General features: G+C 44.1%; 1 protein-coding gene across 5 annotated transcripts in view; it reads left to right on the top strand.

Annotated features, from left to right (window-relative positions):
- ATG10 (autophagy related 10) overlaps positions 1–14,357 on the top strand; it is a 185,395-nt gene that overhangs the window by 30,566 nt on the left and 140,472 nt on the right. For 4 of the 5 annotated variants that reach the window (XM_074995375.1, XM_074995374.1, XM_074995377.1 and 1 more), the window contains one exon: positions 10,192–10,317. In XM_074995375.1, coding sequence (XP_074851476.1) covers positions 10,192–10,317 — 126 coding nt within the window. Of the gene's footprint in view, positions 1–7,243; positions 7,377–10,191; positions 10,318–14,357 lie in introns of those variants that run through there. The other variant, XM_074995378.1, reaches the window with a different exon arrangement.

Genomic DNA, 14,357 nt, shown 5'->3' with positions numbered 1-14,357 from the left:
GAGAGATGGCCCGTGTACGGGTGCATGAGCCAGGGCTGGAGGGGGTATGCTGCATCTGCGATGATGCAGAGGGGCATGGTGGTGTCCCCCACAGGGATCTCCCGCTGGGGGATGTAGGTCCCCGCCTCCAGCCAGCGGCACAGGCCCAAGTTCTGGAAAACCTGGGCGTCGTGGGTGCTGCCAGGCCAGCCCACATAAACGTCCTGGAAACAGCCCCGGCTGTCCACCAAGGCCTGGAGGACCACTGAGTGGTAGCCCTTGCGGTTTACGTAGCGTCCTCCATTGTGATGCGGGGCGCGGATGGGGATGTGAGTCCCATCCAGAGCCCCGAAGCAATTGGGGAAGCCCCGCGTGGCAAAGCCCGCGATGGTGGCATCTGGGTCCCCCAGCCTCACGAGCCTGTGGAGGAGCATGGCGTTCATGGCGCACACGACCTGCAGGGGAAGCACATGGGAGAGCACCAATGAGGGGTGAGCAGGGTGTGCGTGGCCCTGCCCTGCCCTCCCCTGCCCTGCCAGGGCCCCCCTGCCCGCCACACCCCCCGTGGGTCCTCTTACCTCCATGAGGACAGCCCCGATGGTGGCCTTGCTGACGCCAAACTGCTGGCCCATGGATCGGTAGTTGTCTGGAGTGGCCAGCTTCCAGACAGCGATGCCGACCCATTTCTCCACAGGGAGGACACGCCGCATGGCAGTGTCCTGGTGCCTGAGTGCGGGGGTGAGCCACTGGCACAGCTCCATAAATGTCTGCCGGCTCATCCTAAAGTTCCTGAGCCAGCGATCGTCGTCCCACTCCTCAAGCACCAGCCGCTCCCACCAGTCAGTGCTGGTGGGGTAGCTCCACAGGCGGCGGCGTGTGAGGCTGGTGGGGGTTGGGGTGCTGCACGGTTGGGGGTTGAGTCCTGCTCCCCTGCAGGCTGCTCTTCCTCTGGTGTGGCAAGGAGGTGCTCAGCTGCCTCCCGCATGGCATGGATCAGGGCAAGCCCTGCTCCTGCAGGGAGGGCTGGGTGGACCTCTGGCTGCTGCTGCTGCTGCTGGGGGTCCATGACTGCGTCGCCCGAGGTCTGCGTGCCTATGGCTCTTCAGACCACGTGCTGTGCAGGCTGAGTGTGTCTGGGAGGGGCCCTTTAAGGGAGCAGCTAGCTGTTGCCCCGGAAGCACTAGTCCGCCCTGTGACCCTGTCTGCAGCTGTGCCTGGCATCCCTATTTCGATGTGTGCTACTTTGGCGTGTAGACATTTCTTGCAGTGCCTATTTCAATGTGGTGCTGCGCAACGTCGATGTTGAACATCAACGTTGCCAGCCATGGAGGACGTGTAGACGTTATTCATCGAAACCTATTTCGATGTCTCCACATCGAAATAGGCTACTTCGAAGTAGGCTTCACGTGTCGACGTAGCTTCTGTTATGTGACATTGGAGTAAGTTCCTAATGGGCCTTATTTTTTTAAAAGGATGTTTAAATTAAACAAGTCATGATTGGTATTTGCTGATGAGAGAAGAATTAGGCTCAGAATTTCATTTTGTTCCAGATGTTCTCTGTATGTAGCCATTCCTTTGATTAACTCTTGCGTCAAGAGGTATATTTGCTGTTGAATGCATATAAGAACAGGAAAGAAAGGTAGAGTTTTATATTGGTTTAAAAATGTGCCATATGATAGCCCCAAGAGACTAAAGCAAGGGCATTCTTTGACTACAAATTAATTTTTATTTGGCTTTAATGACAATATTCCCGTGACACTTGAAAATCTCTGGTGCTCTTCCTTCTGAGACAGGTATAGGCAACAGCACATTGTTAGCTCACTTCCCTTAGCAGTAGTGGTTAGTATCAGAAACCAAGAGTGACCAGAAACCAGAGAGTTACATTAGCAACAACTATGAATTGTTCAAGCTCTGAATCAGATTTAAGGGGCTTGGTAAAATTAACTCTGCCATGAAGCCACTGAGAGCTCCATGCCAGTTCCAAGCCTGGACGAAGGAGGAGGGTTGGTTAGATGTGTGTCGATGTGCTGACCCTCAACAACACAAATGAAATCTGATGCCAGTACAACCAAATGGTGAAAGATGCCGGCTCGGATGTTGTCCGGCTAAACAAGGTCCGCAATACCAATTGAGCGATCGGGGTTGGGTCGATAAGTTGGCTACCGAAAGAAAATTACACCTAACACATATGCTGCCCATTGGAACATGGAACGTCAGAACACTGTGGGCAACTGGAAAATTAGAGCTGCTTCAGTACGAAATGGAGAGATATCGATGTGGTATACTTGGACTGGCAGAGATGCGTTGGATGGGATCAGGAGAAATATGCGGTTGCAAAGTCATTTGGTCAGGAAACGAAATGAAGCATGAAGTAGGAGCTGGATTCTTTCTTAGCAAAACAGATAGAAGAGCATTATTAGGATACAAACTGGTGAGTGCAAGAATGATGGTTGCGCGAGTCAAAGCAAAACCGTTCAACAACTCAGTCATTCAGGTGTATGCACCCACATCAGACAGTACAGAGGAAGAGACTGAGCTATTTTATAAAGACTTGACAAAGACAGTGGAGGAGATACTGAAGAAAGATGTGTTGATCATCGGAGGAGATTGGAATGTGAAGGTTGGAACAGATAATGAAGGTTGGGAGAGAGTCATGGGAAGGTTTGGGTATGGAGAAATAAACGAACGAGGTGAGAAACTGTTAGAGTTTGCTACAGAGCATGAGATGGTGATTTGCAACATCAGATTCCAACAAAAGGACTGTAGGAACTGGACATGGCAACTGAATGACGGGAAGTCCAAGAACATGATAGATATGATTTTGATAAGAAGAAGATGGATAACATCAGTACAGCAGTGCCGAACTTTCCAAGGAGCAGATACAGACTTGGACCACAGTCTAGTGATTGCAAACATCAAGAACTCAAAAGAAAATGTAAGACACAATTTAAGAAAAGAAGAGATGTGGCAAGGCTATGTGAGGAAGAAACAGGGAATGCATACAGAACAGTGATTGAAGAGAAGATTAAGAATATCGCCAGAGAGAAAGACCTAGATAAGAGAGTCGCAGGGATAGCCATCGCTATAGAAGAGGCAATTGAGCAGACTGTTCCAGAAGAAGAAAAGATCCATAAGAAGTGGATTACCCAGAAGACACTGAAGTTGTTTCAAGAGAAAAGAGCGTTGAAGATCAGAAGAGATGTTTCTGAGTGGCAGAACAGCAATATAGGATGAAATGCAATGAGGTAAGGAAAGCAGCCAGAAAGGATAAGGAAAAATGGTTAGAGGAGCAATGTGACGATATCGAGAGGTATTATGGCGAATGTAAGACCAGGGAGGTGTAGAAGACAATTAGGAATATTAATAGGAAATGGCAACCTAATCAGATGGTGATCAAAGATGAGAACGAAGTGCTCATGAACAGGGAGAAGATTGTGCAGCGATGGATGAGATATTTTACTGATCTTTACAAAGCACAGTTGGACCCGAGTGTCTCAGGGAGACTGATTGAAGAATTGAAAGAGATATCTCCCCGAGCATCGAGAGCAAAACCGATATTTCAAAGGAGGAAGTAGAAAAAGCAGTGAAACGACTGAAGAACAACAAGAGCCCTGGAAATGATAAGATCACGGGAGAGATGATCAAATACGGCAGAGAAAGCATGATTCAGGAAATACACTGATGATGTAATATAGCATGGAAAGAAGGGAAGGCACCTAAGGAATGGACAAGATCTGTGCTAGTGACAATACCCAAGAAAGGAAGTACACTGGAGTGCAAGAACTACAGAATGATTGCCCGAACGAGTCATCTAGGTAAGGTGCTGATGATGATACTGACTGAGAGATTAAGATTGCAGACAGAAGAACATATAGCAGATGAGCAAGCAGGGTTCAGAAAAGATAGAAGTACCATACAGCAGATATTGGCACTAAGGCTATGTGTACACTAGCCAAAATCTTCGAAATGGCCATGCAAATGGCCATTTAGAAGTTTACTAATGAAGTGCTGAAATACATATTCAGTGCCTCATTAGCATGTGGGTGGCCGTGGCACTTCGAAATCAATGCGGCTTGCCGCCGCGCAGCTTGTCCAGACCGGGCTCCTTTTTGAAAGGACCCTGCCTACTTCAAAGTCCCCTTATTCCAATGAGCAGATGGGAATAAGGGGACTTCAAATTAGGTGGGGTCCTTTTGAAAAGGAGCCCCGTCTGGATGAGTCAAGTGGCGGCGAGCCACGTCAATTTCGAAGTGCCGCGGCTGCCCGCATGCTAATGCGGCACTGAATATGTATTTGCATGGCCATTTCAAAGTTTTTGGCTAGTGTAGACACGGCCTAAGACTGATAGCAGAGGAAGCTTGACGAAAGAACAAAAACGTATATGCTTGCTTCGTTGATCTTCAAAAGGCATTTGACAGTATAGATCAGAAAGTGACTTGGGCAGTGTTGGAGTCATACGGAGTGGGTAGCAGACTAATACGGTTGTTGACAGATATCAATGATAATGCAGAGGCAGCAGTGAGAACATGTGGGGAGTTGGGAAGTTGGTTTAAAACAAGTAGAGGTACGAAACAAGGAGATCCAATGTCGCCAAGTATCTTCATTGCACATTTGGAGAGAGCAATGGACAAGATCAAGGAAGAGGTAGAAGGGATATCTGTGCATAGGAAAAGAATTAACAACTTGAGGTTTGTGAATGATATAGTTATCATTGAGGAAGTTGAGGAGAAGCTAGTGAAAACGGTGCAGGTGTTAAATGAAGAGGGGAACCAGTATGGACTGATTATGAACATCGATAAAACAAAAACAATGGTATTTGGAGATAAGGAAATAGGAAGGAAGATCAGTGTGGATGGTGTTGAACTAGAAAATGTAGAGAAGTTCACATATCTGGGGAGCAACATAATGTATGATCTAGACTGTAAGAAGGAAATAGCAACTAGAATAGCAAAAGCAAGAGTGAGTTTGAAGGTGATGGGTAAGATCTGGAAAAGCAAAGCAATTAGCTTAAGAACAAAGCTGGGCATCTTGACAACGTGTGTATTCAGCAGCATGTTGTACAGATGTGAGACATGGGTGATGACAAAAGATTCGAAAAGAAGAATATTGGCATTCGAAAGGAGTTACAGAAATACTGTGAGAATAGGATGGATGCAGAAGGTCACCAATGAGGAATTATATAGGAAGATACAGCTGAAAGAGAACCTGCTGCAGAAGGTTATAAAACGGAAGCAACAACTATTTGGACATATTTGCAGAATGAATATCGAACGAAAAATCAAGACCCTAGTATTTGGCATAATGGATGGTTCGACTAGGAGAGGCAGACCCCACAGAGACTGGATAGATGATGTAGTAGATTGGTGTGGAGCTAGTCTACAGAAACTAAGCCACTCTGCACTGGATAGAGAAAGATGGAAGGAAATAGTGAGAGAGGCATCAGACACCAATGGGCGCTGAGCCCAAGGTTATTGATGATGACGATGATGAAAATTAAGTTGCTGTCATGTTTATTTTATTAGTTCATAAATATAACATTATTATTCATTTGCAGAACTAGTTTACTGAGATAGTGTTGCCTGCATTCTTGGATGCGTTGATGGCTTTTTGGAAGAAATTTTTTGGGGGGACTGAGTTCAAAGCTAGAAACAGAAAATACTTTCCAGATAATTCTTTTCATCCTCTTACTGATGAAGGACTGATTTCTACAATATTTTGTCCAGCTTAGTTTTAAAAGTCCTAAGCAATAGAACTTCCACCACAAATATATTTCAATGTCAGGAAGTTATCTGTATTGCTGAACTAATAAACTGCAATAATGTGCCATTATTTCTGCACCAAAAGCCCGAGTGAGATGAGGGCCCCGTTTTGCTAGGCGAAAAACGTATAATTTGAGACAGCCCTTGTCCTGAAGGGCTTACATGCTAAAAGCTAGACAAGACAGATAAATATGGACACAGCTACAGAAAGGTGAAATGATCAGTCCAAGATCACAGTAGCTGAGGAAGGAAATACAATGCTCGATCAACTAGATGACATTAACTCTCATGTAGTATTTCATTAATATGGTAATAATGATGTTGATGTTAACGTTTTTGCAATGTGATGCATATATTTAATTACCCCAAATTCGTTACATGACAAGAATGGTAAGATACTCCCCATCAGTAAGGTACTGAGCCTTGAGGGAGGATATAAAATAAATCATGTAATATTTTAATAATACATAATTATACAGTACTACATATGCAACACACACATTAAGTCCTGACAACAACTCTGTAAGCTAGTTACAGCATTATCTCGGTTTTACAGAGTGAGAGACAGAGGAAGGCTTCTGAAGCCTATATTTTCACCCAGGGCCCCATTTTCCCAAAGGCCATCCACGGGAAAGTAAATCTGTATAAATCATTAGAAATACTGCAGTGAACCCAATCAGAACTTAACTTCTCTAGTTTTGCCATCTGTCTTTTAGTAGCGTACCTAAAAACGTGCAGAGGGTGTGAGGACGAGGCTGCTAACCTGCCCCTTGTATGTAAAAATGCAAAAAAGCATGAAGCCCCATAAGCTAATAGTTACAGGATACAGCAAGCTGGTCACTCCTTCCATATTATGTCAGTCTGGCGGTAGCCTGCAAGTTATAACCTAATGTGGGAAAACGTCCCTTATACACAGACTTGTTCTGGCACCTGACAGAGGACTCAAGGGCTGCGTGATACTTATTGGGGGAAAAAAGAGCGACACTGCTGACACAGGAAGAGTTACAAACGCTCACACATTGTGCGCCGCTCACACGGGGCCGGGGCCGGGGCCGGAGCCGGAGCCGGAGCCGGAGCCGGACCCGAGCGCTGTGAAGTTACTGCCTGTTGGGGGCCCATGGGACCCCTATGGAGCCTCCATTCTGAAGCGCTGCATCCCGGCTTGGCAGCGACTACGGGGAGGCGGATCACGGAGCCGCGTCTGGTCTCGCAGCTGAAGCTCCTCCCTCCCAGCACTGAGCCTCCCCGGGCCGCTCCTTCCGCACTCGCCCTCCAGCTCCTCGGGGAGGGGGCACTAGGGCCAGCCGCTAGCGGCGGGTTGCACCGCACGCCGAAGTTGGCTGGGCTGGGCGGGGCGGGGCTTGTTTCTGGCTCGCTGCTGCGGGAAGATGATTCGCTCGGCCGGCTGCCAGCTGCCCTCAGCGGAATAGCTCCGCCCACCCCTGTCCGCGCGCGGAAACGGCTAGGTGACAGTTGCGCGCGGCTTCCAGTGGCCTGGACGAGGGCGCATGCGCAGTAGGTTGCCACGAGTCCCTGCCTGGTATCGCGGGTTGAGCCGTGCCCTTCCCAGGCGGAGCGGGGAGGGGCGGAGCTTGTGTGCCCCCACCGGAGGTTGGCAGCCGGCGGAAGAGGGGAGAGGTGCGGTACGTGGCTGTTGACGTTGCTCTGCGAGGGCGTTGCTGCCCCCACGCCTAGTGTGCTTCCCTCGGGGGCCCGAAGCACTTCACCTGGGATTTCTCCACCCCACTTCTCGAGGCGTTGCTGCCCTATGTTATAAAGTGCACCCTGGTTATGCTCCTTCCTCCCTCAGTGCATTTCCTTGGCTGCCTGCCTGGTTTTGTACCCTGTTGAGTGCAGGGTAGTTCCCTTCTTGTGCCTCGAAGGGCTAATCCCCCTTCCCCTCTCCGAGGTATTCTTCTCCTGATCTGCACTCTTCTTCACCTCGCACCTCACTTGGTATTTCTCTCCCAGGGCATACCCTACCCTACCCTGCTCTAGCTGTTTACTGTTCATGAGAACGTGAAGATTTTTACATATGTTGTGCTTGTTGCAATTTTGCATGTCTGGTCATCTGAAATGTGACGGTTAGGCATCATTGCTATGTTAATATGTATTTTTCCTTTGCTCTTGCCTTCCTGTGTCTAGGGAACATAGAGATAGAGGGGTTCGGGCCACGCTGAAAATAGTATAGTTTAAATTACATACATTTGTTATGTGGGGAGATAGGGAGTTTGGAGCTATATGCTTCCAGCTGATGAGAACTTCCTGTAAGACCTTATGGCTGTCAGCCCACATTTACTGCAGTGAGCCAAGATATGAAACTGTTTATTACTTTATCATTCACTATTTGTGTATAGCGCAATAGTGTCCCAGGATATCTTACAGAAAACATAAAAATACAAGGCCAGATTTTGTGCTGCAAGAGAATGTGAATTGGCCAAGTCTCCCAAGTTGGCATCTGTACCTCCTTCTTTGAACCCTGTGCTACAGGTGGGTGGGGAGAGGGTGTGTTTGAATCATGTTGTCTTCTGGCAGTCTGCAACTGATAGATGGCCCTTGGGTGCTATAACCATCCAGTGTTAATGAAAGTACACTTTAGAGGAATAGAATAAAAAAGAATATTTTAATCTCTGTTGGGACTGACAAAACGTGCTCACTTGCAGTATCCCTTCTCTGTTACATCCAGCAGAGAGTCTATCCCGCCCACAGTCTGTTCCCAAAGAATTTATATCATTTTGAAGATTGACTTTATTTCTTAATTTGAGTTATCTTTGTAATGTTATCTTTATAACGTTGTTCAAACTGTGTTGCTTTAGGGCAAAACAGTAGTTGTGATTTCTATTCTGAGCTCCAGTATAACACAGATAATAGGACTTTCCCAAAACAATTCCTAGTGCACCTATGAGAAAAGCATCCATTCTTGATTTTAAAATTGGCAGTGATGGAAAATCCATCATGACCCTTCATAAACTGTTCCAGTGCTTAATTATGCTCACTGTCAAAAACGTATGCATTATTTCCACCCGAATTTGTCTAGCTTCAACTTCCGTCTGTTAGATCATGTTACATCATTTTATGCTTTCCTCAAGAGCCCGTTATAAAATATTTGTAGTTACTTGTAGACTGTAATCAAGTCACCCTTTAACCTTTTCTTTGTTAAAGTAAATATATTGCGTTCCTTAAATCTTTCATTATGAAACATGTTTTCCAATCATTTTATCACTCTTATGGCTCTTCACTGAATTCTCTCCTGTTTATTAACATCTTTCTAGAACTATGGACACCAGAACTGGACACAGTATTTCAGCTGCGGTTACACAGGCACCAGATATAGATCACACTAGCTCTTTTGGCCATAGAATCACACTGGCTGTCTGTGTCTTTTTGAAACCTACATCAGTTTTACCTTCAACTTTAGTGGGATCGGGATTGACCCACGTGGCCTAGTCCCACAATGTGTTATGCTTCTCTTGAGAAGCGCTAAGTATGCTGAACCGCTTTTGGTATTACGAAGGTTCAGAGCACTCACATCTCACAGGAGGTGCTTAGTATTTTATAGTATCAGAAGGGTAGCCATGTTAGTCTGTATTCGTAAAAACAACAAGAAGTTCTTTGGCACCTTGTCTGTTTGTCTACAGGGTGCCTCAGGACACTTCATTGTTCTAGCATTTTATAGGACTGAACCCTCTCTTTGGGAAAACTCCCTCATTTAATGTTGAGGGCCTGCCCCTAGAATTTATATGATAGTTTGGTCCCAGTAGAGCTACTCGTATTTGTAAAGTTGCTCATGTTAAGTTGCAAAGTGTGTGTGTAGGATTGGCATCGTGTAAGAAGACATGGTCCCTTCTGTAAAGACCTTACAGTCAAACAAATCTTTGTTTTGGCTTAAGAAACAAAAGTATTTCCTTAAAATTGTTGGTGTACTGGTTATTTTACTGTTGAATTGCTTGCTTGAATAATTGCAATTATTTTTAGTTTTCATTTAAGGTGCCAATACAGGTTTGATTTCTGTAGTTCACCAACATCTGTGGTCCAGCATCCCTGTGGGTGCTCCTGGGCTAGAGTATTCACAGGGGGAAGCCAGATTCTGCATTGAGCAACTCTTCTCTGTCTTCCCATAGCTTTGAGAGCAATGCAGATAGCTCGTTTGCTGTACTCAAGTTCAGCGAGAGTGGGGAAGGAGTAGGTATGGGAGGGTATTCAGAGGAAAAAACAGGGTGGCTATGGAGCACTATGGCTGGGGGCTAGGAGTGCAGCCCTGCAAACAGGCCTCCTTGCTCCCAGTCCTTGCTCAGTCAACACCTGTCCCTCTGCTGCTGCCAGAGTGGAGACCCCCAAAGGGGCTGGCATTGACCTCCTCTGCCAACAAATTCCTGGGTTTGGGACTGGTGAGGTACTGAGGATTCTGGACCAGGGATGTACAACTTGTACTAAAGTTTCATTTTCTGTGCAGATGTCATTTAACTTGGATGCTGAATCTGACTTCTATCTGGAAGAAAATAAATTCAAGCAGTATTGTGCAGAGTTCATTAAACGTTCACAGCAAATAGGAGATAATTGGGAGTGGAAAACTGTAAAGGTATGGATAATAATTTGATATTTAATAAAAAATGATTGTTGCTAGATTTTCTGTCATATCTTACATGTCGGTAAACAAATCAAGCCCCAAATGTTGTGCCCCATTATGCAAGGCATTGTAAAAAAACACGTAACGAGAAACTGTTCTTACCTTGAAGAGCTGATGATCTAAATAAGGTAAACGCAAAGTGTGAGAATAAACAGAGGCATGTTTTCCCCCATATTCTTGTCTCTGGTTTGAACGCTGCTGGATACAGAACCTAAACCTGGGGTAGTTAGGCATGAGGCTAACAACTCTAGGCTAGCAAGATACATCTCATGGAATACAACATGCTTAGTAACGTCTAATCAACCCTTTTCCCACCTTTTCTCTGCTGGGGCTTCCTTATTGACCTTTTTGTGGTGTTTTTAGTGAGCATGAGTTAGAGCAAGCATCCTCAACCTTTTTCTTTCTAGCTGCAGCTATCTTGCATTCTGCTTTCAGAAGGGATATGCAAATGAGTGAGATCAAAAGTGCAAATGAAGCATGGATTTACATATCTCGTGCCTCATTTGCATATTCTCACATAATCGCGCTTCCGGAAAAGGCTTTTCCAGAAGCAGAAACAGCTGTGTAGATGGTGTTCCTTTGAAAACAAACCCCGTTTTCGAAAGAATTCTTCTTCCTGAAACAAAATAAGAAGAAGGGTTCTTTGATAATGGGGTTTGTTTTCAAAGGAACCCGCTCTACAAGGCTGTTTTTGCTTCTGGAAAAGCCTCTTCTGAAAGTGCAATGTTGCAATATATGCAAATGAGGCGCAATATATGTAAATTGGTGCTTCATGTGCATTTTTGATTTCATTCATTTGCATTTTGCTTCTGAAAGCAGAATGCAGGGTAGACATAGCCTCTGAGGCCTCCCCCTCCACCCCAAATGCCATAACTCTCCCTGGCCCACCTGCTCCTATAAAAGACACGCATTAGAGGGTAGCAAGCAGGTCAATTGACTGGGGTGCCCGCCATAAAGGACCCCACAAAACAAAGTCATCCAGACTTTGCCTTTCTGTCCTCGGCCCCAGTAAGTTCAATGCCAGCCTTGCTTGGAGGATTCCCTGAAACCTGCTTGTGGCACCCCAGGGGGTCCCAAACTCCTGGTTGAGAATTGTTGAATTAGAGCTTATTCCAGGCTGATCCAGCACACACATCAGAGATTTTGGCCCTTTATACAGAATTAGAAGATGTAAAGGTGGTTTTAGTGAGAAACAAGGCCAGTAATTCATTTTAATGGCATCGTCCCTCCTCAGCCTTTTCTTAAATTTGGGGAAAACCACATGCAATGTTTTGTTATCTTTATAATACTTTAAAATATGTTGAAGGCATGTAGATTTGTGACAATACCTTTCCTGGCATTTTTAAAATAGAATTTAAGACTCACACCATAAAAAAGGCAGAACTCTGGTAAAAAGGAAGAAAATGGCTTCAGCCACAAATTGCTGTTTCTCTTTAAATCACATTTTTTTTAAAAAAAGAGTGAAAATATTAGCAGGAGAGTTACAATGTACTCTTTCATATAGGCAGCCATTTGAAACCTTAGATTTCAGTCCAAGGCTATGTGTCTGAGGAGTTTATTCAGAACAGAAAGATGCTCTGAGCCTCTATCAGGAATTCAATACTTGGGTCAAAGTTTGAACTTTCTGTGAAATAGAAGCTTGGCTGAAAACAGTGAAATGAGACAGATTTTTTTGTTCTCACATATAAAAAATGGTGAGATTTTTTTTTTAATGGGCCAAGTTGGCGACTCTGTGATTCCAGATTGTGATAAAAACCTGGCCATGGAGAGCATCCATTTATTCAGTGATAATCAGGGAAGCAAATTTCCCTTGAAAGAGATGAGTCTCTCAAAGCAAAATGGGCAATAGGGTTTTTTTTAATAGCCTTTTTTTTTTTAACGATATATGGTATGTCTCAGGAACTGTTTGGTGTACTGTTAACGTTATTGATGTCATTTACTTGAAGCCCATTCCTGCATTCCAAACTCACATGAGTAGTTCTTTGATGTCAGTGGGACTACTCACATAAGTCAGGGTTGTAGAACTGTTAATGAATGTAGTAGAAATTATATTTAAATGATAAAACAGCCAACTTTAAGTGAATTAGGCTATAATGTATAAACTCACCTGGTCTGAGCAAAACCGTATACTTATAGATGTTGAGGGTGACATCCATGTTCAGTTATAGCCCTGTCTTTTCAAGGGAGAACTACGACACACAGTGTAGGAGTACATCACTTATAGACCTGATGAAGCTGAATTTGGATAGTAATAATGAGTATTGCACAAGTTAGGCAGCTACATCTAATCTGCTGAAGCCATATGTGCATTTGCTTTCATTATTATTTTTATTTCATAGGCAAATAGGTTAATCTCATCCCCATGTAGTCTTGGATAGTCATGTCAGGGGCTATTGGGACCTAAATGTATTATGATATACACTCATTTATAAGGTAATTTAAGTCCAGGTGAACTCTGTTCCCTTATTTTAAGAAAAACATTTCTTACAAAAGTATTGATTCATTTATACACAAATTTATGTTGTACTAGAGAGGTTCTGCAGCAGGGGAGTTATCTTTCCTGGATGCTCTACCTACAGTGGTGTCAAGAAGTGCCTTAGTTCTCACTACCTTACTGTTATGAAATATGAAGATTTTAACTCCAAAGCTTCCTGGCTTTCGTAGATATCTCTTCCATGGAACTTACACACTGTAGAATATAGAAGCTAGCAGGGAGGTTGGGCTCCTCCTTTACTCACTCAGAAGTGGATTCATGGGGTTTTTTATTACATGCCCATCCCTGCTCCATCAGGCCTATTTTTCAGTATTTCTGCCCATTTTTTGGATTACTCTTATGTCTCTTCATAACTGAAGGTGCGACTGGTTTTGCCATCAGGGACATTCCACGTATAAGCACATCCTCAGTGAATTTGGCCCACTGAGATTTAGTGGGAAGACAAATATAACATGTCAGCAAGAGAAGCTAAGACTAAGGCAATTTCTCAAAACATTGCCAGTGTTAAAAGTTTACTGACATGTATATGTAATCAGCTAGTTTCAGGTGTGGAGCCTGATAATGATGAAGTGCACAAATAGCCTATAACAAATGCTGAAGTTAAATATATTTTGTTATATCAGAGAAAAGATACAACAGAACTTATGTGTCAGAATAGAACACGTTGTTTTAAGGATCAGAATGAACGAACTGAACCGTCAGAAAGGGTGGATTAACTAAAGAGTTAAATTATAGTTAAATTTGCAGCCTTGTCAAGCAATTTAATGCTACATTAATGAGTTTTGTTCAGAGACTGTTTTGAATGGAGTACTCTTACATCAGATGTTGCACATATGCTTTCTCTGTGTGTTTGTCTAAAATAAAACATAATGAAACAGCTAATAAACCCCCAATTTATTTGTGTTTCTTTCACAAAATAAGCCTTTAGCATGCACATACTGTTTAGTTTTTCCATGCATTTTTGCTGTCTTTCAGCATGTGCATTTTCCACCAATCCATTATTAACATTTTCTCCCACCTCTTATTTCTAATCGACTAACTTATCTTAAAGAATGCACATCCAAGTGTGGAGATAACAACACAAGGGTTTTTGGTGGCTCTTCAAGGACCTTTTATGATACATGTGGTAAAAAGAGAACAGAGTCTAGGAAGGGTGCATGGTCCTGTCCATAGTCCTCTAATATGTGGTCCAGTCTGTTCTCTCTTAAAGGATGGAGCAGATTCCTGTTCTGCATACCATGGGGTATGCTCTTGGAGAAACTGTGCTTGTCTGAGACAAACTCTCCTTTTGAGTGTCCCTCAAGGAGAAGTGTAACCATGCACTATTCCCTGAACAAAACAATGATGTAAATGCTCATCTATTGTAAGATAACTTGTATCATGCTTGTATGTGGTTTAAATAAAAAAAATCTCTGAACATATGAAAATTGTTAATCATACATGATGAAAATGAGAGCATGTTTAGGGTTAATTTGGTCCCCTCACCCTGGTTGTGACC

This window comes from Carettochelys insculpta, chromosome 5 (assembly GCF_033958435.1).
Source record: "Carettochelys insculpta isolate YL-2023 chromosome 5, ASM3395843v1, whole genome shotgun sequence".
In the NCBI taxonomy this organism is placed as follows: Eukaryota; Metazoa; Chordata; order Testudines; family Carettochelyidae; genus Carettochelys; species Carettochelys insculpta.
This window is presented reverse-complemented; position numbering and strand designations above follow the sequence as displayed.